The 23,716-nt window shown below is 43.5% G+C and overlaps 1 protein-coding gene across 1 annotated transcript in view; it reads left to right on the top strand.

The window, feature by feature from the left end:
- The window catches only part of LOC121445580 (glypican-4-like), an 87,212-nt gene extending 72,045 nt beyond the window's left edge, over positions 1 to 15,167 (top strand). The window contains exons 4-9 of the mRNA XM_041647719.1: positions 5,848 to 6,013; positions 11,684 to 11,814; positions 11,905 to 12,051; positions 13,850 to 13,986; positions 14,529 to 14,704; positions 14,797 to 15,167. Coding sequence (XP_041503653.1) covers positions 5,848 to 6,013; positions 11,684 to 11,814; positions 11,905 to 12,051; positions 13,850 to 13,986; positions 14,529 to 14,704; positions 14,797 to 14,999 — 960 coding nt within the window. The 3' untranslated portion in view covers positions 15,000 to 15,167. The remainder of the gene's footprint in view (positions 1 to 5,847; positions 6,014 to 11,683; positions 11,815 to 11,904; positions 12,052 to 13,849; positions 13,987 to 14,528; positions 14,705 to 14,796) is intronic.
- Positions 15,168 to 23,716: the final 8,549 nt, after the last annotated feature.

The raw sequence follows: 23,716 nt of genomic DNA, 5'->3' as shown, positions 1-23,716 counted from the left end.
TCTTCTTCCATCTCTTCCCCTTCCTTTTCAGCTCTAAAGATGGAACCCAGGACGTCACTACCCCCAAGCTACACACCCACTTTAGAATGGATACTTTTTTCCTCACATCATGCCTCCTGATCCCACCTAACTCCCTACCCCCGCCCAGAATAAAACAAAATAAAATTTAAGAGAAAAAAGGGGGGAAGGGAGAAAGGGAAAATCTCACAAAAGCTGCAGCATGACAGAGTGAGTCATTCATTTTTACATGTAGGCGTTCATTGCAAAGACTCACTGGTCTCTGGTACACCATTGACGTTGTTGGGCCCTCACTGAGACTCTGTTACTACCCTGTGTCATGGACCTCCTACAGCCCAGAATCTACAGGGCCAGCTACCCCACTTTGGAGCTCATCACAGATGGGGTGAATGTTCGGGTGGGCCATCACACCTACATCTTCAGGGTCAGTAAGGTGTAGGGGCCGCTCTCCTAACTGCAGCAGCAGCAGCAGCAGCTGAGGAGCAGGGACAGCTCTCCTGCTCTTTGGGACCTCAGGGCCAGTTCTCCCAACTGCCTCTGGTATTGGTGCGTGGAGTGGAGGGGGCATCTCTTGTCTATGCCGCCACTGATGGATGAGTAATGGGGACAGCTCTTCCATGCTCACGTCAGGGCTAACTCGCCCACACCTCCGCCGACAGGGTTGTCTCTTTCCTGCTGCCCAGGTGAAGGGCAGGGTCTGCTCTCCACAATGGGTACTTTGAAAAGAAGTTAAAAAGTAATTCAATGTCTTCCCCAGTGACCCTTACTATGGTAAATTCTGAGGTGTTTTCTACAGTTGCCTAATACTGAAGAAAATCATTGGTCAGTTGTGAAGGATTTTAAGAGTCTTAGAAATTGGATATTCGTGTATTGGGATTATGGGTCAATTGTTCAAATTGATTTTGGTGTTTGAGTTAATACAGAAATATTCAGTCCAGAAGCGAAAGTGGACACATGTTCTCACCCCTCCATAAATAATGTCAGCCCCTTCTACCTTCTCTAAGGCCTGTCTGTTCATTTCTCTAGGAATTCATTATCTCTGCTGCATTTAGCTGCAGTTCTTTGAAAATTTCAGAACTTGGGTGAAATGTGAGTTGTTTGCCCAATTTGTTTGGTTAAAGGAGGGGCTTCTGTGGTACTAGGGATGAAACCCAGAGCCTGTGCGTGCTAGGCAAGTGTTCTATCACTCAGCTGCACCTCCCAGTCAAGGGAAGTCCTCTTGACCATGTCCATTGGTGTTTTCTTGAGCCTTTGAACTCTTTGTGAGCAGGGCTGGTGAGTAATACCCTGTAATTATATCTCCTTTCTCCTCCCTCTAGCAACTGAACAGTTTTAAGGCATGGTGCTGGCACTCAGTAAGGCATTATTATTTCATTAAACAATATGTCCTCTCCTCCAAGTATCTAGTATGCATTGCTCCATGTAGTCGTGTCCTAAATTGCCCTCCTATGTAAAACCTGATTCATTTCGCCAGTAAACATGAAATACTGCACCTTATAGTTAGAAAGTATCGAGCCCTGCAGTGTGTTTACTGAGTGTGCAGATAGTGTGTGAGGTCTAGGAGCCCCTGTGTTGCCCTCTAGTTTCCTATAGGCTATGATTCCAAAGAAGCCATGTAGATAGATATTCACTAAAGCACCTGGGGCATAGCACTTTCCTGGCACGTGTGAGACCTAGATTTGATCTTCATCACTGAAAAGAACATTAGACATCAACGAAGTTACCTACGTGTGCTCTAAAACCAGACTACCTGGGTCCAAAGCTCAGCTTTCAGCTCTGACCTGAAGACCTTGCGTGAATCCCTGAATATTTCTTGGCCCCCTTCTACTTCACCTCTGAGATCAGCTATTAGTGCTTGCCTCACACAATTGTTTTGAGGGTTAAATGAGTTACTACATGTCGTAAGGCCCTTAAATAAGAACCTGGCATACCTTAAGTATTCCATAAATGAATCCTATGAATCAATAAAACCCAGCAAAAGTCATGTGTGGTTAAATTGGTCATGAAACAAAATATTTTTTTCTTCAATCTAGATTTCAAGACCCTCTTTAGCTAGAGAGATAAATCACTTAATATGTGCTTATCCTAGTCTTATAAGCCTGATGATCTGAGTTTGATAAACCCAAATTAAAAATGCAAGGTATAGCCGGGAGATGGTGGCGCACGCCTTTAATCCCAGCACTTGGGAGGCAGAGACAGGCGGATCTCTGTGAGTTCGAGACCAGCCTGATCTACAAGAGCTAGTTCAAGACAGGGTCCAAAAATACAGAGAAACCCTGTCTCGAAAAACCAAACCAAAATAAATAAATAAATAAATAAATAACTTATTATTTATATATATATAACAAGATGTGGCAATATAGGCTTAGAACCCCAGCTCTGGGGATAGGGAGACATATGCATTCCTGGAGATTGATGGCCTGCCAGCCTAGCCAGTTAGTGAACTGCAGGCCGGTGGGAGCCTGGTATCTTAACAATACAATAACATCAATAAATGAGGTGGGTAGTTCCTGAAGAAGTCAAGGTTGATTTCTGGCTTCCACATGTGTGATTGCATGTGCACACATACTACATTCGTTCTCATTCTCTTTCTCTCTCACACAAACTCTTCCTTCAATGCCTCTTCAACCATTTTCCACTAGTCAAACTCATTGTTCAGACCCGGACAAGCACTCACTCTATTTTACACACACACGCAAAACTGCAAAAGCTAAATAAGTGTGTTCTCTCTGAGTGCTTTAAATCATTCTTTTTGTTCAAAGGTGGGGTGGAAAGGGAGGGTACATATAGTTTTCCTCTTCAGTCTTCATAAACTTTTGAGAAATAACTATATTCCTAAGATAAGTCTAAAACTTGTGACTTTTTTTTTTTTTGGTTTTTCGAGACAGGGTTTCTCTGTGGTTTGGGAGCCTGTCCTGGAACTAGCTCTTATAGACCAGGCTGGTCTCGAACTCACAGAGATCCATCTGCCTCTGCCTCCCGAGTGCTGGGATTAAAGGCGCCACGACCACCCGGCACTTGTGACCTTTTTTGAAATACAATCATAAAGCTCCGCCCCATTCTTATCTCAGCACTAAGTATTCTGGGAGTGATTAACATCTGGATTCAGCAGACCCAACTGAATAAAAGAAAGACAACAGCTCTTAGTCAAGACATATGCACCAAAATGACCATTGGATTGAACATTTTAAGTGGTATGCTGTACCATAGAGGATAAATACATAACTGGAGATTAAAGACCTTGGAGTATATTGCTCTTTTAATTATTCCCCATGTGGCATGAGCTGCTACATGTTTTGGAACTTCTAAAGTAAATCTACTTCAGTATGTAAGTTGTAGAGAGATTGAAGGCAGCAGTTGACTCCGATGGTCACCAGAGAATACAATGTAAGTGGATTGGATTTTATCTTTTCAAAAAGGTCCCAGGGCTGGCTGTGGTGGCACACAGCTTTAATCCTAATACAAAATATGACTTTATGCACTGTATCTTTACCTGAATATTTTGTTTACTTCCCAAAGGTCTGTTCTACCTTGGGATTTTCCTTTGTTTTCTGTAGAGCAGGTTTCATATTCTAATACAGCAAACTAACGTCATGATCCCAGACACATGTTAAATGCTGAGTATCCACATTGACAGTTTAGCTTTCTACACTTACTCCACCAGGACACCGCTAGCTCTGAAGAATAATGTTCAACATACCAAGTACTCTTCTGGAATTCTCCTTTCCTTCCCCTCCACCTGCCTCTCTCTCCTCTCCGCCTTCTTTCATTCCTCCTCTCTCATTAGCAGGACCTCACCCTTTTTTCCGGGCTGACTTACTTGCTGTCCTTCTGCCTCCGTGTCCTACGTCTGTGATTTGAGGCGTGCTCTAACACATCTAGCTGTATTGTGGGGTTTTTTATAAGTCATTTACATAACCTGTGTATCTCCTAAGATCCGGCCATTTAGCGGCCTCTCTAATGTGGACTGGAACTAAAAACAAAGAAGAAAATCAGCATGGCCTAAGAATAGAATTGCCTATCTTCTGTTTAGGATGACAGGAAGCGGTGACACATCTGGGAAATCCTAGGGACACGGTGTCTGATAAGGTGCAGTACTGGAATCAAATGCAGCAAGGTGGCTGTCAGCAGGTTGTTTAATCTCTGCCTATAGTTTGCTTATCTCTCCAATGTGAGAGCAGCACCGCTGGTGTTGGGCTAGGCTCCTTCCAGTGCTGACTTCTTTGGTCCTGTGACTTGGGCTCCCTTCCTCTTTGAGGCTGCTTGTTCATCTGTAAAACGAGAGGTGAATGAGTATCAAAGTCCCAACAATGTGACTCCAAAGGAATGAAATTTTAGCTATCCAGAAAATCTAGTTATCCAGAGAGGCCATTCCTTAAGGATATTGGTTAGCCAGAACTTACTGTACATTAATACACAGTTAAAGAGACTAATTTAATGCTTAGGAAAACATTTGGGAATGGTTAAAACTGTGGAAAAGTCCTAACTCTTTGTAGAGAATGTTGACTTTAGTGTATACAATTACCATCTTGTTGTTGCACGCTTTTCCCCTTTTACGCTGGCATTCTGTTGGGAATAAGCCAGAGAAGGGTGTGTGTGTATGTGTGTGTGTGTGTGTGTGTGTGTGTGTCCACATGCACCAGATAGACAGCACCATCCTGTTCCTGTTCCTAAGGGCTCTGTTGATAAGTGATATCCAAAGCAACACACCAGAGCAGGTGACATCCATTGCCAGCCACCCTGCATCCCAGTATTTGCTCCCTGCTGTAGTATCTGCTTCTAAAAGCCTATGCTTGAGGAACTAGTTGCTGATGAGAGTGAAGAATGCACCAATCCTCTGATAAAGGCTCCAAAAGAGAAGAGGGCAGAGAGAGTAAGCCAGGAACTTGGAGTTAGCCGCCAGCATATGACACCTAGCTGGGATCCTTTCTTACCATTGATGGAAATGAAGAATGGGATGGAATTGGCTCTTTCATGGTCCTAAACAGTTTCATCCGACCCAACAAGAAAGATGACAGTAAATGCTGTTTATCTTAGAGGGTGGCTAGCCTAGTCTGATTTGAGTAGTGATTTTATCTTTGCTGTTTGACTCCTATAGGGTCTCCCGGTTTCTGCTCAATGTCCAGCCCTTCTAAATTCTGACCACATCCACACACTCCTATGCCACATTACTGTCCTAGATTCCTCCACCTTCTCCTAAGAAAATACAGGCGCACCATTCCATTGACGTCCCTGAGATGATCTTCATTTACTTCTCCACTGAAATCTAATAACTTTCTCATAACTTAGCAGAAGCCTCATCACTTTGATTATATGTCACAAGAGCACTCCATACTTGAAACCCTGCAGTGTTTAAAGTTACTCATCTTGCCCTATAGAATGCATGATCTTCACCTTCTGAATGGCTTTTCGATGTTGAACAAAGTATATATGAAGTATCCTTGGGAAAGATACTTGGAGGTTAACGTGCAAAGGGCAGTCTTGGACTCAGTATTTGAATACAAGTTGTACCTATGTCTCAGTCTGGTACTGAAAAGCAGGGATTGCAGCAAGGTCTTGAGGTCTACCATCAGCAGCGCTAAACGAAGAAAGACTAGAACTTACATTGACCTCACTCACCCCACCCCTAACTCAGCTTTCTGGCACCTGTCTTCCACTTGTCCAATTCTTATTCTAATCCACTTCCATGGGAGTCCAGCCTCCTAATTGAGAACACTCTTAATTCATCCCGAAGTTCCCGGATGATCCTCCAATGTCAGTTGTGTCTCCTTTAACCCAACTGTGGCTTTCTTTCTTTCTTTTTTTTTTGTGTGTCTTGTCACACATTAGGTGAACCCCACAGCCCAGTGCACGGAAGCGCTGCTGAAGATGATCTACTGTTCCCACTGCCAGGGCCTGGTGTCTGTGAAGCCCTGTTACAACTACTGCTCTAACATCATGAGAGGCTGTTTGGCCAACCAAGGAGACCTCAATTTTGAGTGGAACAATTTCATAGGTGAGCGAGCCATTGATGTATTTGTTTTACTAGCCATGACTCTACTTCTTGCCACAAGGACTGTTGTAATTGCCAGCTCTGAGATTTTTCCTTTCGTTTTAATGGGAAATGTTTGGCAGAGTTCTGGCTGTGCTGCGCTCAGTACTTGGAGGTAGTAAAATCAGCACTGCCAGTCAGTGTCCTCTTGAACTACTGGTGGCATTGCAGAAGACAGTTAGATGCACCGCTTTGAATGCAGCAGGAGGTATCTTTTTGATATTTCCTGTGAAATTCTCAGGTTTAGCACTCATCCTAGGTCTGTTCATGTTCAATCTGATGTACAGTCTTCACAGAGCTATGAAAGGAGCTTTGAAGATTCTCTCTTGGGCTGGGCAGGTGGTCCGTTGGTAAAGTGCTTGTTTTGCTAGAACAAGGGCCTATGTTTGATCTCCACAATCAGAAAAAAAGCTAGGTGTGGTGGAGCACTGGTAATCCTAGGGCTTGGGAGGTAGAGACAATCAGCCTAGCACAAGTTCTGTGCTCCAGGCCAGTGAGAGACCCTTTATCAAAAAATAAAAATTAAGGTGACAGTACCATTCTTAGGGATCCTGATGTTAGCCTCTGGCACAACCCCTGCCCCTACACACAACCTCCCCCCAACACTATAGTCTTTTACATATTTTACATGTCACCCAAATCTTTGGCAAACTGACCAGATGCCCATTTCACCATCAGATCTGAAGAACTCTGATGTGGAAAATTACAAGATTTGTTTTTGTAGGGACTTAGCCCTGGTAGAGTCCTCTTATGAGAGTGGATGTTGAGTCTGTTGATTTCTGCCAATTAGGAAGCCATTACTAGAACCCAGACAGCACTGCAAACCGTCTAGGTTCTGAGAAGGCCAGTTATGATTTCGGGGAAAAACATTAGCCTGATTTAAAGAGCCTGCAGCCTTCTACATTAGTGCCCATTGTGCACGCCATTCCTGAAACCTCCCTGGCCGCTATTGAGGTCACAAAGGCCAGCATTGGTGGAACAGTACATACATGCTTCAAGAGTACCAGTTCATTCTCATCCCCCCAGTCACATTTGCAGAATTGCACACTGAAATGTCTTTAGAGGAAGCAAGCTTTTGCTAAGTCTTCCATATCATGGGAGCGTGCATGTAATTTGCTGGCTCAGTTTTGCTTTAGTTTGTTGAAGGTTTAAATTTTTTTGGAGTAGAGGAAATTGGAGTAAGAAGATACATTTTAGACTGAGCGAGAGTGAATTGCCATATTAAGTCTGGTTGAAAGTGCATCAATAAATTGGGTCCCACCAATTCTTAAACACAGAGACTGGGAGAAAAAGATGTAAACATTACACTCTGAAGCATACTTGTGGCCTAGATAGCTCAAAGCTGTGGGAACCCTGGGAAACAAATCTTTTACATACAGAAAAATAGAATCTCATGAAAGGGGAAACATAAACACAAGTGGTGTGGCGTGCCCAGAATGAAACCAGGGGAGAAATGAAAAATAGCCTATGGAAATAAAGACTATGGTATCGCCCTATCTCACTAAGGTCATCCTCTTCCTCCCCTACCCCAATTATACCCTCCCCATATCCAGTTGAGGAGTTTGTGATTCATTTGCTTTTTCTTCTTAAATTGCGGTTTTGGGTTGGTTGATGTTTTTTCTTCTTTCTTACCATGTAGCCCACACTGGCCTCCAACTCACCCTCCTAGCCCCTGCCTCCGAATGGGTGAAATTGCAGGTGTACTGTCTCACAGGTAGCTAAACTTAGTTCTTAAAGAAAGACAGTGGGGCTTCCTAGCTTTTGAACATAATAGGCTTTTCTCTGAGGCAAGCATACCATACGAAAAGCTTTGGGTGACAGTGAGTTTTACTTCCTTTTCTACCCAGGCACCCTGAGGGCAGTGCAGGGACAATTCCACCTTACGTTCTGTTATTGCAGCCTGTCCAGCAGCAGCCACTGCCAAGGTCCAATCACAGCCTTGTACCAAAGGCCAAATTCCTGCCCATCTTGTCTGCGACCCTCCAGATCCTCAGTATATCAAAACCATACTCGGGCTGACCTGATTAATCTTCAGCCTTCAACTGTTGCTGCGCTTCTTATAGTGTATTTTTAAAATTACATGTGCTATCTGTGAAGAAACGGAATTAAACCCAAGTGAAAATGGATCGGATTTTGGAATTGATTTTTCTGCAGCTATTTTAAATGATGCTCTTGGAGTGACGTAATATGCAGTTGTATGTCAGCATCATTTTTAATGGAGACACTACCCTTTATTTCTAATGAAGCTGATAGAAAAGGCCAGACGTAATAGACATGTTAATCTCCTGTTCTTTTTCATGGATTTTTCACAAGGGTTTAATTAATCTCCTCCACGGTTGTAGAATTCAGTCCCAATTACATGCCTGTGCTGTAAATATTCATATTCTCTCTCTCTCTGGAATTTTTCTTTGCTTTGTAAATGACTGTGCAGTTACTGAGTAGTCAAAGATTTGTTTCATCCCTTTGAAAGTCACATCTTGGGGTTAAGTTGGGAAACTGCCTTCAGCTCTTGAGTCAGGTTGGGAGGCTAAAGATGTGGGTTTCTGATTATTTATTGGAGACACAATGAAAAAGTAATCACTTTCCCTAGTGAGAACGGAATACTTTTTCAACACTGTTTTTTATGAGCATACATTAATTATATATAATAATGGGTTTCATATGATATTTTCATACATGCATATAATATATTTGATCAGACTCATCGCCATTACCCTTACTTGTCTCCTCCCACTCCTGCTGATTCCCAAGAAAGGGATGCTTTTCTGGGTGAATTGGGAGGGGCCCCTTAAAACCAGTGTGTTGAGGTGGTCCTGTGGTTGGACCAGACTCGAGACTCTGTTCTCAAAACGAGCAGGCATTTTCCAAATCAGCCTTGTTGCTGGCTTCTCCGTGTTTCCGCAACGGCATCTGCCTATCACCACAAGTTCTAAGTGCTCAAGTCTTGTCAGCCTTCCTCAGGACTGGTCTAACTTTGGGTCCAAATATGGGAAACCCCTTTGGAAACTCAACCTTTAAAAAATGTCTGCCTTTCCACTACCACCAAAAGAAGCTGATTTTCAGAGAATCATAACTTCTTCACGTGCTGTGTCTCTCTTAGCATTCAGTTGACTCAGAGCCAACCCTGTTAATGTCACATGTTGCTGCCAATGGGAATTTAGTATTGGAATTGCTGACGGGGACACCAGCCAGTTCCTGGCGGAGGCAGGAACAAGTATGATATCTCAAGCATATGAGAATTGTGGCCTCCGTCAACCACAAGGAAAATAAAATACCAAACCAGCCGTCTTTGGTATTTCTCTGGGGGACTAGTGGCGGCTGTCGAAGGGGCGGTGGCTAGCCAATCCTGACTTCCTGCAGGGTTCCAGACAGCTTTGGCTTTGGTCTGTGAGCCACAGGCAGAATAGATCCTCAGTCACATTCTTCAGCTATGCAACACGCAACGCCATGGCACCGGCCCCAACAAAGGCCTGGGTTCCCTCTCCATTCCCAGGCCCTTGTGTATGGCCAGTGGCCCTGAGTTTACAAAGACGCCAAACAGCCAGAAGAATTGGGGTTTATGTTTCCTTTCAGGCTTTCACAAACACATTAGGGATCGATTTGGCCTGCCTTTCCTCACCACTAGGGGAATAAATAGGTAGAAAATCCATCCCGCCCCCCTTCGAAACCTCTGCAGTTGGAAAGTTTGTTATTTATTCATAATATTTTGATTTGGTGCTCACGATTTCTTGGCTTGTGAAAGAATGTGCCTTCTGTATATGGTGGTCCCTCTGCTTTGACAGTGACAAACACATTTACACTGTGCTCCGCTTGTTTGCAAAAGTCGCCTTTCTCTAGCACATCAAAAGCATTTTCCCCCCTTTCTCCTCTAGTACAATGGCATATTCATGCTTTCAGCCTTTACTTAAAGGTTAGAGACATCATTTTATTGGTGCTTACTTACTGCGATTACTCTAAAGCATCACACTGCACAGGAATCTGTTCATGGTTGGCAGCTTCACACTTTCTAAAGTGGTGTGTAGTACTTGTTCTAGATTGAAAGTGAAAAGTTGATAACCAACTTTGATTTCCTTTTTAGGATGATGCTTAAAGCCTTTTCCCACTAGAAAGCTTAGGTAGCAGCTCAGCTGGGGTAGCAGCTGAAAGAGACACCCGGCCTTCTGAAAAGGGACACTCTTTTTTCGTTCTTGACATTGAAGTACCTATAGGAGTAGACAGTGGGGATCTAACTTATGGAGTGTAAAGGAGAAAACACCATTTAAAGGTTAACTATTGAAACCCAGCTGCTATGAGCTGGCATCATGCCTCCAGTTGGTTCCCATCACCCAGGGCAGGTGCCTCACGATCACTTGTAACACCAACTCCAGGCTATCAACCAACTGTGGCTTCACAGGCACCCACTCCCACTAGCACATGCCCACAGACAGACAGACACAAATGCACATACGCATACACACAGCAATAAAAAAATAGTTTTTCAAAAGTTTACTATGTGTCAATAATTAACCCATCCCCTTTTCCCCCGTTTGGGGGGGGGGTTCATTTCCAAAAGTTCTTCTAATTTTGTTTTTTTTTTTAGAAATATTAACTTTGTTTATTTATTATGTATACAATGTTCTGTCTGTGTGTATCCCTGCAAGCCAGGAGAGGGCACCAGACCTCATTACAGATGGTTGTGAGCCACCATGTGGTTGCTGGGAATTGAACTCAGGACCTTTGGAAGAGCAGGCAATGCTCTTAACCGCTGAGCCATCTCTCCAGCCCAGTTCTTCTAATTTTGTACAAGTTATCAGGCAAAGATACCAAATCATAATCCCCAAAAGCATATATGGGAAACAAATAACAGCTTGCTTTCTTTAAGGAATCCAGCACTTGCTAGGAAATGACAGGGTCCTCAAAAGTCTACAAGTGACTTCCAGATATCGGTGAAATGGACAATGTTTGGCATTGTGTTTTGTCTCGTGATTTCACTGGTATCCCCCCAAACATGCATATCACTACTAAATCAGCTGAGGCCCTCGCGTTTGAAAATGGGGTTATCCTAACCCCAAAGTGGCACGCCTCAAAGTTTCATCGTTTGAAGACATTCGGATTCCCAGAACGCTTTCATTTCTATTATGCAGCTGTGCAAGCGAGGATCTGCAATGTCTCTTTAAAGGAAGTGAAAGAAAAGAATCGGTATGCCAGGATTGTAACTGATTTACGATTTCAACTCTCGTCAATGGAACCTGAAAGGAAAAGATGCCAGGGAAGTGTCTGGGAGAACAGGCATGTTCCTCTGTCCCTAGCCAGACTGTCAGCTGGGTGCTGGCTGACATACGGAAGAGTGAGTTAGCCAAAAGATGGGCGATTCCCGACTGAATTTCCATGCCCCGGAACAAAGCATTCATCTGGCTCCTTCATACTTTAGCGAGCTGCTGAGACGTAATGTGTAGATACAATTTGAAATTATAGAAATAGCTAGAAAATAAGAAAAAACTGGGGAAAAAACTGTGTATTATCTCCTTCCCCCTCTCCCTTCCCCTCTTCCCTCTGAAAAAAAAGCAAAGGCAATAAAACGATCGGGCTGATGGTCAAATCTGAACTAATGATTTTTCTGTCTATGCTGTATTGTCTTTCTCCAACGCTTACTAGACGCTATGCTGATGGTGGCAGAGAGGCTGGAGGGCCCCTTCAACATTGAGTCGGTTATGGATCCTATCGATGTGAAGATTTCGGATGCTATCATGAACATGCAGGATAACAGCGTCCAAGTGTCTCAGAAAGTATTGCAGGCGAGACGCTGGGCAGGACAGCGAGACACGCCCTCTGCCTTGTCCTCTAACATCCCTAATACGAACTCACTTTCCCTGTAGGTTTTCCAAGGCTGTGGGTCTCCGAAGTCTCTCCCGGCTGGCCGAATTTCTCGGTCCATCTCTGAAAGTGCCTTCAGCGCTCGATTCAGGCCTTATCATCCAGAACAACGTCCAACCACAGCCGCTGGCACTAGTTTGGACCGACTGGTGAGTACTTTAGCTGGAATGGGTGTGTTCAATGGTAACAAACTCCAAACATTTGCTCAAAAAATGAACTTTTAGTTGGAAGGCATATATGTGTGAGTCTTTTAGGTGTTTAACTTTTTAATCTTCTTGTATGTGGACGGCAGTAAATGTGCCTCGTTTTCTGTCTCGGAAAGGTCCTATATAGTTGAGGAAGTGTGTTGTGACAAGTTGCATCTCCAGACTTCTCTCCAGTGCCATTGTGAATTTACTGAGCATCTGTTATACCCGCCGCTAGGTTATACACAAGGGGAAGCTCAGGGCAGTAAGAAAGGGCCTCGGATTCCAGAGACCTCAACAAAGGGAGCGAAGTGCCAGTCTAAGCTCTTCAGTAAGAGCCAAAGTAATCTCACAAGTAAACAACCTAAAATCCTGAGTTGATTTCATGTGATAACATTTAACTTGTTAACTCTGTGCGTGGATTTATTTTTTTGACCAATAAGCTAAATAATGCCAATTGCAAACATCTTCACATTATCAGCACCATACCCAAAATACGATCCACCTTGTATTTAAGGAAGCAAAGAAGTATCTGCCAAAGTCCTTGTTCAGGAAGAAAGGACGTCTTTGCCATTGGCTATTCTTTCCTAATCACCTTTTCAAAGGAAATTTCTTCATGCAGTAAAACAACTTTGGTTCAGTTTGTCTTCGTTGGGTTTTAATTTATTTTTTTTTTTAAAAAAAAACCTTCCATGGTGCCTTTTAGTATATAGGATTTTAAAGAGAAGTGGGTTGAGGGCAGAGTGACATGGTCTAGGTTTATGTAAGGTCGAAGTTGATGATGGTAGGATAGGAGAAAAATTTAGGCTATAAACAGGTGATACACGGCAATGCCCTATGGCAGTCTGGGAGTACTAGTGCTGTAGTCGGAGGGAACCTAGAGCAGGAAGCCCGACAGGACACTGATGTGAAAAGAAGAATAAAGCCAGTGAAGTTTTCCTGTTTGCTGGATGCTTGATTCAGACCAGGAAAGCCTGGGGTGGAAAGACTGTGTTACAGGCTGGGATGCCAGTTACAGGAGGAAGTAAAGTAGACAGTAGATCCAGGATCCAGGCATCTCCTTTAGAGTTTACACTTGAACTATTAATTCCTCTGAGTGACTGTTTATTTCTTGGTATTTTCCTTCGGTCTGAACTTGAAACACTGAGTTGCATATAATCTAGAAATGATCAAAAGGCACATCCATAAATAGGTTGGGGTTGGCTTAGATTTTAAGATGGATTTAGGTCAACATTATTTTCTTGCGTTTTTTTATTGCTGTTTTATTTCATGTGTATGGACGTTTTGCTTGCATCTGTGTGTGTGTGTGTGTGTGTGTGTACCACTTGGATTCCTGGTTAAGTGTACAGTTCATAAAAGGGCATCAGATCGTCTGAAACTGAAGTTATAGATAGCTGTGAGCTAGCAAGTGTGTACTAAGAATAAACCCTTGTCCTCTCCAAGAAGAGCAAATGCTCGTAACTACTGAGCCATCTCTCCAGCCCCACTGTTTGTTGAGAAAGTGTGTATATATATATATATATATATATATATATATATATATGATATGTGTGTGTGTGTGTGTGTGTGTGTGTGTGTGTGTGTGTGTGTGAGAGAGAGAGAGAGAGAGAGAGAGAGAGAGAGAGAGAGTGCCAATGAGTTTACTTCAGGGTCGTGTACAGAGGCAAGGATGAGTGTTATTTGCAGCCTACCAAGTGCTGGGATCATACATTGTAGTTTTGCATTTCTACATAGGTGAGCCGTTTTTTATTTTCTTCCTTAGGTTACTGATGTCAAGGAAAAACTGAAACAGGCTAAGAAGTTCTGGTCCTCTCTCCCAACCACTGTTTGCAATGACGAGAGGATGGCGGCAGGGAATGGCAATGAGGATGACTGCTGGAATGGCAAGGGCAAAAGCAGGTCAGCCTCCCCCGAGGGAAAGAGCAGCTTCTTCACTGTGATCTAAGTGAAGCAGTTCACTGTGGCTAGTGATGCTACAGAAAGTTTCTAGGTGCCCTTAGGCATGGGCTTTGGCATTTGGGTGTTCTAAAAGGCACCCAGATACTTACAAAGGACTGGACTTGGCAGTAGTTCTACCCTGGTGCTAAGGACTGTTAAAAACATTCAGCGCCCGTGGCCCTTGGCTCAGGGTCCTGGCCTTCTCAAAGCACCACTTCTCAAAAGGTCACATTCTCTTTGATGAGTCCATGTATCCCACCCTGGCATACTCTGTGACTAAGATAAGCACCCATTCAGAGGGTGTTTTTCTTTGCCAGAACAATCGCGCCAAAAGAGGTACAGAAACTACACAGTCCCTAGAGGGAGAAGGAACAATTCGAGTTGATTGCAAATGGAAGAACATCTACTCCACTATGCTGGGTGGAGATGCTAACATTCAGCAAATCTTTGCTCGCCTACATTTACTTACTGCTCATTTCAATGGAATTATGTTGTACTTTCAGGTACCTGTTTGCAGTGACCGGAAATGGATTGGCCAACCAGGGCAACAACCCTGAAGTCCAGGTCGACACCACCAAACAAGACATGCTGATCCTTCGTCAAATCATGGCCCTTCGGGTTATGACCAATAAGATGAAGAATGCTTACAACGGCAATGACGTGGACTTCTTTGATATCAGTAAGTGTTGGTGATTTTGACGTGTGGGGTTTGTTCTTTTCTGACCTGATGAGATGACATGTCCTGAAATCTCTGTTCTCTTTTCAATGTAGGTGATGAAAGTAGTGGAGAAGGAAGCGGAAGTGGCTGCGAATATCAGCAGTGTCCTTCCGAGTTTGAGTACAATGCCACTGACCATTCTGGGAAGAGTGCCAATGAGAAGGCCGACAGTGCCGGCGCCCATGCTGAGGCAAAGCCCTACCTCCTCACTATCCTCTGCCTCTTGTTCTTCGCTGTGCAGAGAGAGTGGAGATAATTGTCAAACCCTGAGTAAAAGTGTTCATCATCAGAGAGTTCAAAGGCACCAGTTCTCACTTTTTTTTTTTTTTACCATCCTAGTGACTTTGCTTTTTAAATGAATGGACAGACAGCAACTGTACAGTTTTTACGATGTGGCCACTGGTTTGAGCAGTGTTGACTTTGTTTTCTCATTCAGTTTCTGCTCCTTCAGAAATCGTGTTCAATGTGGCTAACAGTGTAGGTACAGAACCTGTAGTTAGTTGTGCATTTGTGATTTAGCACTCTTCTTTTGTTTTGTTTTTTTTTTCGCTCATTTTATTTGTGGGGCTTTTCTTTTTGAATTATGATCTCACCTTGTTTCTCCCAAGAAAACCAGGCTCCTTTCTTGGCATGTAACATGTACGTATTTCTGAAATATTAAATAGCTGTACAGAAGCAGGTTTATTTATCATGTTATCTTATTAAAGGAAAAAGCCCAACAAGCCATAAAATTTCCATTTATCCCTCTTATTTGAACTGCCTTGTCTGGAGAAGTGGAGGCAACTTGGAGGCTTCTTTTTTCTGTTTGTATTCAATTAGGACAGAATGTGGAGCCACAAACAGGCTTCCGAGCCACTGGTCAAACTGCATTCAAACACCAGTCTAAGAAGACCGTTAGACCCCACTCAGAACTGGGTGCTAGAAGAGACCCATTTGGATTGAGTGGAATCTTGAATTCTTGAATCCACCCATACCCAAAGTGTACCCGATCCTGGAAAATAAAGATTATTGATGTAGGTGCCCTTGAAAGATGAAAGGCACTCAGGGTGCCCCACTTATCCCATGTACACTCTTGGACTTGGGGGGTATATATTAAAAACCAGGCAGCTTAGGGAGCCACCGTGTACCAGTTTCTGTATCCATGCTGACACTCTAGTCCTTTATCCCAATGGCAGTAGCAGGTGACCAACAATCTCATTTGTCCCCACCCCGTGTTGGAGGGATCCAGATTCCTGACCCACTGACCACTCTGGGAAGAGTGCCATAAAAGGGAGCTGTCTGGCAGCTAGCCAGAACTGGGGTACAGCCTGGGCTCAGGGAATAGCTGTCAACACTCAAGCAGAGTTTTTGTCTGTGTGTATATGTTTGCATTTTGTAAACTCCAGTTTTGAAAAGAGTGTAAGGTGATCTAATTGGATTATTTTTTCTTTCTCGCCACTCACTTTTGATCAGTTCAATGAAGGACCCAGACTGATTTGCAGCCATCTGCTATCGATCCTGCCCAAGGAGCCCACTGAGAGGAGAGCTGGGTGTCCAGATTTTTATATGCTATCTTTTTGTGGGAGGAATGGGAGTATATAGAGCTAAGAAGACCTCATCTCCTAGGTGGCCCTTAGCCACATAGGTGCACTAGCAAAAGCCCTAACTTGTCCCAGGCCAAAGACTTGTCCACTGCCTTGCCCCCTTGGAAGCCCTTTTCTTGTATCCAAATGACCAGTCAGAAAACCTGGAGAAAGTAGCAGATCATTTCAAAATGACTTCTCAAAAGTCTTCAGAAACACTACCACTGTGCGAGGTTCTTCTGCTCTCTAAATCATGAAGATGCCAGAAGCCCATAGACAGGTTGTTTTGTGTTATTGTTCAGTCTTCAGTTATAAGAGGAAAGCTCTATTTTTATATTGAAACATAATTACTTGATAGCTCAGGGTCTACATTTCATTCAACTTTTTACACCAAATTCTTCAGAATGGTCAAAATGAAATATTGGGGGCTGTTGTAAACAGAGGCTTAATTTTAGTATAAGTAGCCAGTTATTTATTAAAGCATGATGTTAATAAAATAGGCATATTCTGGCTGGTGTGGATAAGTGTTTTTTTTTTTAAAGCAAATCACAGGAAATATAGCTAGCTCCACTTATATGAGGAAAAGTAGACTGTAAATCGCTGGGCTGCCTTCTGAGAACTTGGAAACTGTGCTGATAGTAAGCACCTCAGTTGTGAGGAATTTCCTCTTTAGCTTAGACTGCTATTACTTTTACTTGGTAGAAGTGAATCTGGTCTCCGAAATATGGCTCAAAGATTTATCCCTGTAGACCTTGTTACATTGTTTTTAATTTAAAACCTTGAACTCTGCCCAGCTGTTTTCTTTCAGTCAAGTCCTCCAAACCAATAACATTTTCCAAATTAAATATTCGTGAAAGTTTCTCTGGACGCTTACTGATTTGTTCCTTTCTTTACATTTTTCCTCTGTTAACCTTTTATTATTTAAATTGTCTCTTGCTTTTGAACTTGAACTATGAAATAAACAAATCATAGATTTTTCCATTCAGGTCTGACTGGACAACTTTTGGCTTCTCACCAGCTGGCAGGCTTACCCTCACCACCATCACCCCCGCAAAAAATGAGAAGAAAGGCAAGTTGAGTATTTGAAAACCTTTCAAGTTTGGAGTATGAGGCAGAATAAAAGCCTTTAGGAGAGGACCTGACTTCTCCAAAGTTAGCAGCATGTGAAAGGGTTGAGGGTTACCAAGTTATTTATAGAGTTATTTTCTTTCAAGCACTTCACTGACTGCATTTAAGAAAAAAAAAACATGGTAGAGAATGTCAGAAAGGGATTGCAAGGCAAAAAAGGACAAAAGTTTTATAACTTTGATTGTATGCTATCTTGTAAAAGAGTGAGTGCCTAGTATTTGGATAAAAGTAAAAACTGCAAAGAATTGATCTGCACCTTTAAACTTGAATTAGATATTTAGAAATCTAAAAGTTTACATGAAATATAAACTGTCAGTTGTGATAATAGAACCAATAATAAAATAAGTTTAGATGGTGCCGCACACAATTCCACTTCTGATTTGGTGTTAAGTATTTATTTACATAGTGAAATGGTTTAATAAGTTAATAACAATATCTACTAGAGGAATGACAGAGAGAGAGAGAGATCATTGTTTGGCAAATACAAAAATACATCTTACTCTTGGAAACGAGAAAAATACTCAAAAAAATATGACTCAAAACTTAGCAGAAAAAATGTAACTGCATTGTGTTGATAACCTCATAAATTGAGTTTCTCTATTTTTAACTTAGTTTTTCTAAAACCCCCTTTGTGCTTAGGAAACTAGTTGAAGGAGTCTGAGGACATGTCTCAGCTGATGAGATGTTTGCCTCGCATATGTGAGGCAGCAGTGGGGTCCATCTCTAGCAGGCCGGAAACCGAATACGGTTGAGCATTTGCTGGGAGCACAACATCAGAATGTCACCTGTTATTCTCCTACTTATTTTAAATATATTGATAGTGGAGGATTCTCATGAGAACGAGTCTATAAGTTTAGGACTCTACACTAGGGACATGACTTCTCACTGATGCCCATACTGGGATTTTTTTTTTAAGAATTATTTATTTCTTATGTCTACAACATTCTGCCTCCATGTATGCCCGCACGCCAGAGGAGGGCGCCAGATCTTAGTACAGATGGTTGTGAGCCACCATGTGATTGCTGGGAATTGAACTCAGGACCTCTGGAAGAGCAGCCAGTGCTCTTAACCTCTGAGCCATCTCTCCAGCCCCATACTGGGATTTTTAATGTGCATGGCTCAGAATCATCTCAGTTGGTTTTCAAGAAGCCAAGGTTGACTAGGAAAATGAGCCACATGGGATTCTGGGGCTAGGACTCAAGTGTGTTCCACTTGTGTTAAGATTCAGTCTTGCTATTACCCTTTGAGACAACACTGAGCAAAGCTATTGGGAATGCTTGGTGATGAGCCAAAGGAGCTGTTTTGGTCTGGAATGGACTTGTGATTTCCTAATATAAAGTACTCTTTTTATTTTTACTGCTTTCTCAAGCTTCTCATGCCTTTAGCATTGACAGCCAACACACAAGACAGGATTGAAAGTACTAGGGGAAATATATAAATAAATTCTGGTTGTGGCATGAAGCTAACCTATTCATGGCTAAAGAATTGTTATACACCAACTCAGCTTTTGTGTAAAATTAAATGTTTATGGAGCAGTGTTTGAAGAGATTTCAGAGTTCACCATTTATCAGTAAAACCTACAGAAATCGTTTTTTTTTCAGCAGGAATGTCCATGTGCAGAATTAAAATACACAGTGCAATGCACTTTTGACATTTCCTCTTCTTAAAATTGGACCTTGCTGTTTTGTTCAGGATGACCCTCAGCACCTGGGGTCACGTGATCCTCCTGCCTCAGCCTCACAAGTAGATGAGAGTCCAGCTGCATACATAGCACTATTTCTGATTACTAGTGTCTCTCCTGCACCCTCTCTCTCAGTCCTGTCTTCTAGTGATGGGAAGGGAGTCAAGAACTTTGTGTATGTTAAGCTAGTGTTCTGCAACTGAACTACATACCTAGCCCTGGTTTTTGGGGTGTGTGTGTGTGTGTGTATTCATGTGTATATATACATATATATGCATATATATATATACACATACGTGTGTGTGTGTGTGTGTGTGTGTGTGTGTGTGTGTGTTTTGAGACAGGGTTTCTCTGTAGCTTTGGTGCCTGTCCTGGAACTAGCTCTTGTAGACCAGGTTGGCCTCGAACTCACAGAGATTCGTCTGCCTCTGCCTGCCTAGTGCTGCTGTTAAAGGCATGCGCCACGACTGCCCGGCTGGTATTTCTTAATTAAAGAAAGAATTTTAAAGAAAAAATCCACAAGAGCAATAGAACAAATAAGATCTCCATATATCAGTCCTTGCAGATAACAGCTGAGAATAGATGACCCCAAAGGGGGTATATACATTGTGACCCACGAAGGATTACATTATTTTGTCCTCAGATCTCTGAAAAACCCACTTGTGGGAACTTTGCCCTTTGCTGTTATCCTTAATCCTTGTTTCTTGTGTGCTGTTGCTAGCGGAGCACTTTTGCGTGTTCACATTTGTGAGCACACAGCTCCATACACATACTCCGCGACTGATTGTCAATCTATTTGCTAGCACTTAATTCCAGGTTGACCTTACCCTGTCACTGCAGACTGCCATCCTCTGGCTGTCAGTGGCATCTGCTTGGGAAATGCAGACTGATTTTAATAATAGCCTAAAGGGAGCATGATTAGAAAGGTAAGTCTCCTACCAAGAAAGAATTACATATAAATGCATTCCCATGCCCAAATAGAGTTTATTAGATTTACCACTGCTTGGGATTTTTTTTTAACCACAAATACCCAAAAGTGGACTATTAGCTGCTGTTCCTGGAGACTCAGTGTACAGGGCATTTTGGTATGTGATTGGCCACAATCACAGCCAGTGGGTAATTTTAGGAATATGTATGTAGATTTCAACTCTCTTTCAATGAAATGTATCTTTTAAAAGTCATACCCTTTTTCTAAACCCTCCTTTCAAATAGAATGAAATTTTTTTCACTCTGCTGTTTTATCACAAGTCATTCCCCACCAAAGACCAGTCATTTAGCTGACGGCAAGTTTCTTTTTGTTTTTTTTTTTCCTGGAACTTGCTCTGTACATCAGGCTGGCCTCAAACTCACAGAGATCCACCTGTCTCTGCCTCCAGAGTGCTGGGATTCAAGGCACACACCACCACCGCCCAGTTCCAACAGTTCTAATGAAGGAAAACATTTAATTGGGGCTGGCTTACAGTTCAGAGATCTAGTCCGTTTTCACCATGGTGTGCACTCAGGCAGGCAGGCATGTTGCTGAAAAAGTAGCTGCTAGTTCTATATTTGGATCAAGAAGAGAGAGACATTGGGCCTGGTTTAACTTTTGGAAACCTCAAAGTCCACACCCTTCCTGCCCAGTGATACACTTCCTCCAACAAGGTCACATCTCCTAAGCCTTCTCAAATAGTGTCACTCCCTGGTGAAAAAGCATACAAATCTAGGAGCCTTTGGGAGACATTCTTCAAACCACCATAGGTGGAAGAACAATGCGCTGGACACTGGGAGCTGGTCGCATGGATTAGAGTTGACACCAGCATCCAGAGGGGTAAAGGTCTGGAAGAAGTTAGGTGACTTGTCCAATGGTGACATGCAAATAAGGGCAAGGGACAGATTGGGGACACAGCCGGGTCTCCCACCAGAGCTTGTCTGTTTCAAATGCTGCTTATCCTTCTGTGGCCTCTTTTCTTACTCCATGACATCTGGATCTTTCAGAAGGAACGCAGCTTGTGAAGCTGGTCACATTTAGAACTCTCCTAGTCCCGAGAAAGGATCAGGTGAAGGCTGTGGAGGACACTGGGTGACTTGACTGCCCCAACTGTTGGTATAGAAAGTCCAAAGCCACTTGGAGATAATTTATGATCTCACACAGTGATTCTTTCCTCCATGGACTTCAAAGCTGAAAGAGCGCCAGCGATCTTGCATGGTGCCTACGTAACATCAATAGGTCTGTTCTTAAAGGACCAATATTAAAGGATCCTGTACACCTTTTCCAGGGCAGCTTCTAATGACCCTGTGTGAAAATGCCCTGGGGGTGCCCTGGCACCTGCAGTACTGGGAAGAGTTCAACTGGCTGAACACTGGCACAATCTCATGAGAAAAAAAATAGCAAGATTTCTGTAGGGCAAATTCATACCTGCTTTATCAGCTGAGGCTCTCAGCAGATAAAAACACCTTCAGATAAATGAGACCCAGTGGGCAGAATTGGGGCTTCTTAATAGTCCATCTTAAAAATGACACCTGATCAGAGATTGGACACAAGGAATAAAGGCCAACAGACACTGTTCTAGATTGTGTGTGTGTGTGTGTGTGTGTGTGTGTATGTCCCCAGAGTGTATTCATGAGGAAGCCAGAAGTTGACATCAGATGGCTTCCTTTATTGCTTTCCGCCTTGTGTTTTGGAATAAGGTCTCTCACTGAACTTGGAGCTCAGTGTTTCAACCCTCAGGATCACTCAGCCAGCCAAACCCTGTCCTGGAGTTACAGGAATGGACTTCTGTGCCCAGTTTTATGTATATAGGTGTTGAGGATCTGAACTGAGGTCATGCTTGTATGTCAGGTAGTTAGCTCACTGAGCCAGTCCCAAAATGCAGTGTTGTTAAGAGGTTTCTCCTCCTGGGGTTAGAGCATACTAAAGAAAAAAAAAAACAATTCAAACACAAAATTCGTGCTTTAGGAAGTTTTTCTGCTTAAGACACGATCTCCAGTCCAGACTGGCCTTCAAGTTGCTATGCAGTCGAGGCAAACTTTGATGCAGCTGAAGCTGGCCTCGAACTCCAGCTCTTTCTGTGTCCTCCCAAGTTCTGGGGTTATAGGTGCATCACCACACCCCTACTTAAATTTTTGACTTGCCATTTTCCACCTAGGGAAGGAACACAAAGCTTTCGCTATGAACATGTGTCCCAGTGTGCCCATTTGGCAGTGAGCAGAATGGGGGAGATCCTGATCTGGGTGAACTCTGGACTCTACCTTTCACTTGCCTACAGGGCACAGAGACCCAGAGATGGCGGGGAAGTTGGGCCACACCTCCAAGTATTGAGCAGGCAGTGCATGACATGTCTGCACTGCATGACACAGTGCACACCGGATCTGTGGAACCCGGGACCTTTTTGAACTCAGAGCTGAAGAGCAGCTGCTGCTTTCGAATGAGTCGTTGTGAACAAAGAGGAGATCATCCATACTCACTGAGCTCAGGACGTTGTTGGCTGGCGGTGACCAGTCAATAGGAAACAATCCTTGGGTTCCAAAGGAAAGTTCTGCTAGAATGACCGAGGACGTGCCGTTTGAGGTGGCTGTCAGAGTTAAGTATTCCGTATTCGTTATTTTGCTTCGCCCTGTCCCTTAGGTCATCAGCCTACACGTAAATCAGGCCTCCTGGGTAGACCCACTTATGGCCCCCATTGCATAGTGTTTCCTAGTTTCTTTTGGGGAGACTTAAACTTCTGTCCATGAAAATCCTGTACTGAGAAACACACCAGAGAGATGAGGTGCCCACAGAATGGCCAGTCATTGGATAGCAGCAATCCGGCTCTGGGTGTGTGGGCCTTCAAAACCACACAGAACTTGAGGCAAGACTATAATTTATGACATATTCTTCCCTGGTCTCGACGTTGGAGGGCAAGAGGGAAAATGTGAAGTGAGGTCCCTGCCCGAAGGAAGCCCACAGTCCCACTGCAGAGACAAAGCTGGCCAGGAACCATGTCAGTGAGTACATAGCTCTCAGCTGGCCTGCAGGGCCCCGGACAGCTGTGCACGCCCGCCGATGGAGGAAGAAGGGATGAAGCTGGCCTCGATGGGAGGGTAGAGATTCAATAAACAAGCAGAAGAGGGAATTAGTGTCAGAGCTCCTGTGGGAAGGACTCCTGATGGAGTCTTCCCTTTGTGTGAGTGCTACCAGGTGCCTGGACTCTGGGACACAGCAGCGGTGGCTGTGCAGTTGTAGGGGGAAGGGCAGAGAGGGGAGGCCGCATGTTGACTGTGGATCAGAAATGCTGGGCAGGCAGCTGCGCTGATAGTAAGGAAGGCAGAAAAGAGTCGGCCTTTAAAAAAATGCAGCAGAGGGGATGGAGAGACGCATCAGAGGGTAATGGCACTGGCTACTCTTCCAACGGACCTGGGTTCAATTCTTAGCAGCCACATGGCAAGTTACAAGCATCTACGACTCCAGTTCCAGGAGACTCAAAGCCCTCTTCTGGCCTGTGTAGGCACCAGGCATGTACATCATACACAGATACGCATGCAGATAAAACACTCGTACACATGAAATCAACAAGAGAAAAAAAGCAGAGCTTGTGATTGATATGTGACTCAGTAGGAAAGCTTTTTCCCACCTTGTACAAGTTC

Source organism: Microtus oregoni, unplaced genomic scaffold, assembly GCF_018167655.1.
Source record: "Microtus oregoni isolate MIOR12 unplaced genomic scaffold, Mior012 000213F_ref0000198, whole genome shotgun sequence".
Taxonomy (NCBI): domain Eukaryota; kingdom Metazoa; phylum Chordata; class Mammalia; order Rodentia; family Cricetidae; genus Microtus; species Microtus oregoni.
This window is presented reverse-complemented; position numbering and strand designations above follow the sequence as displayed.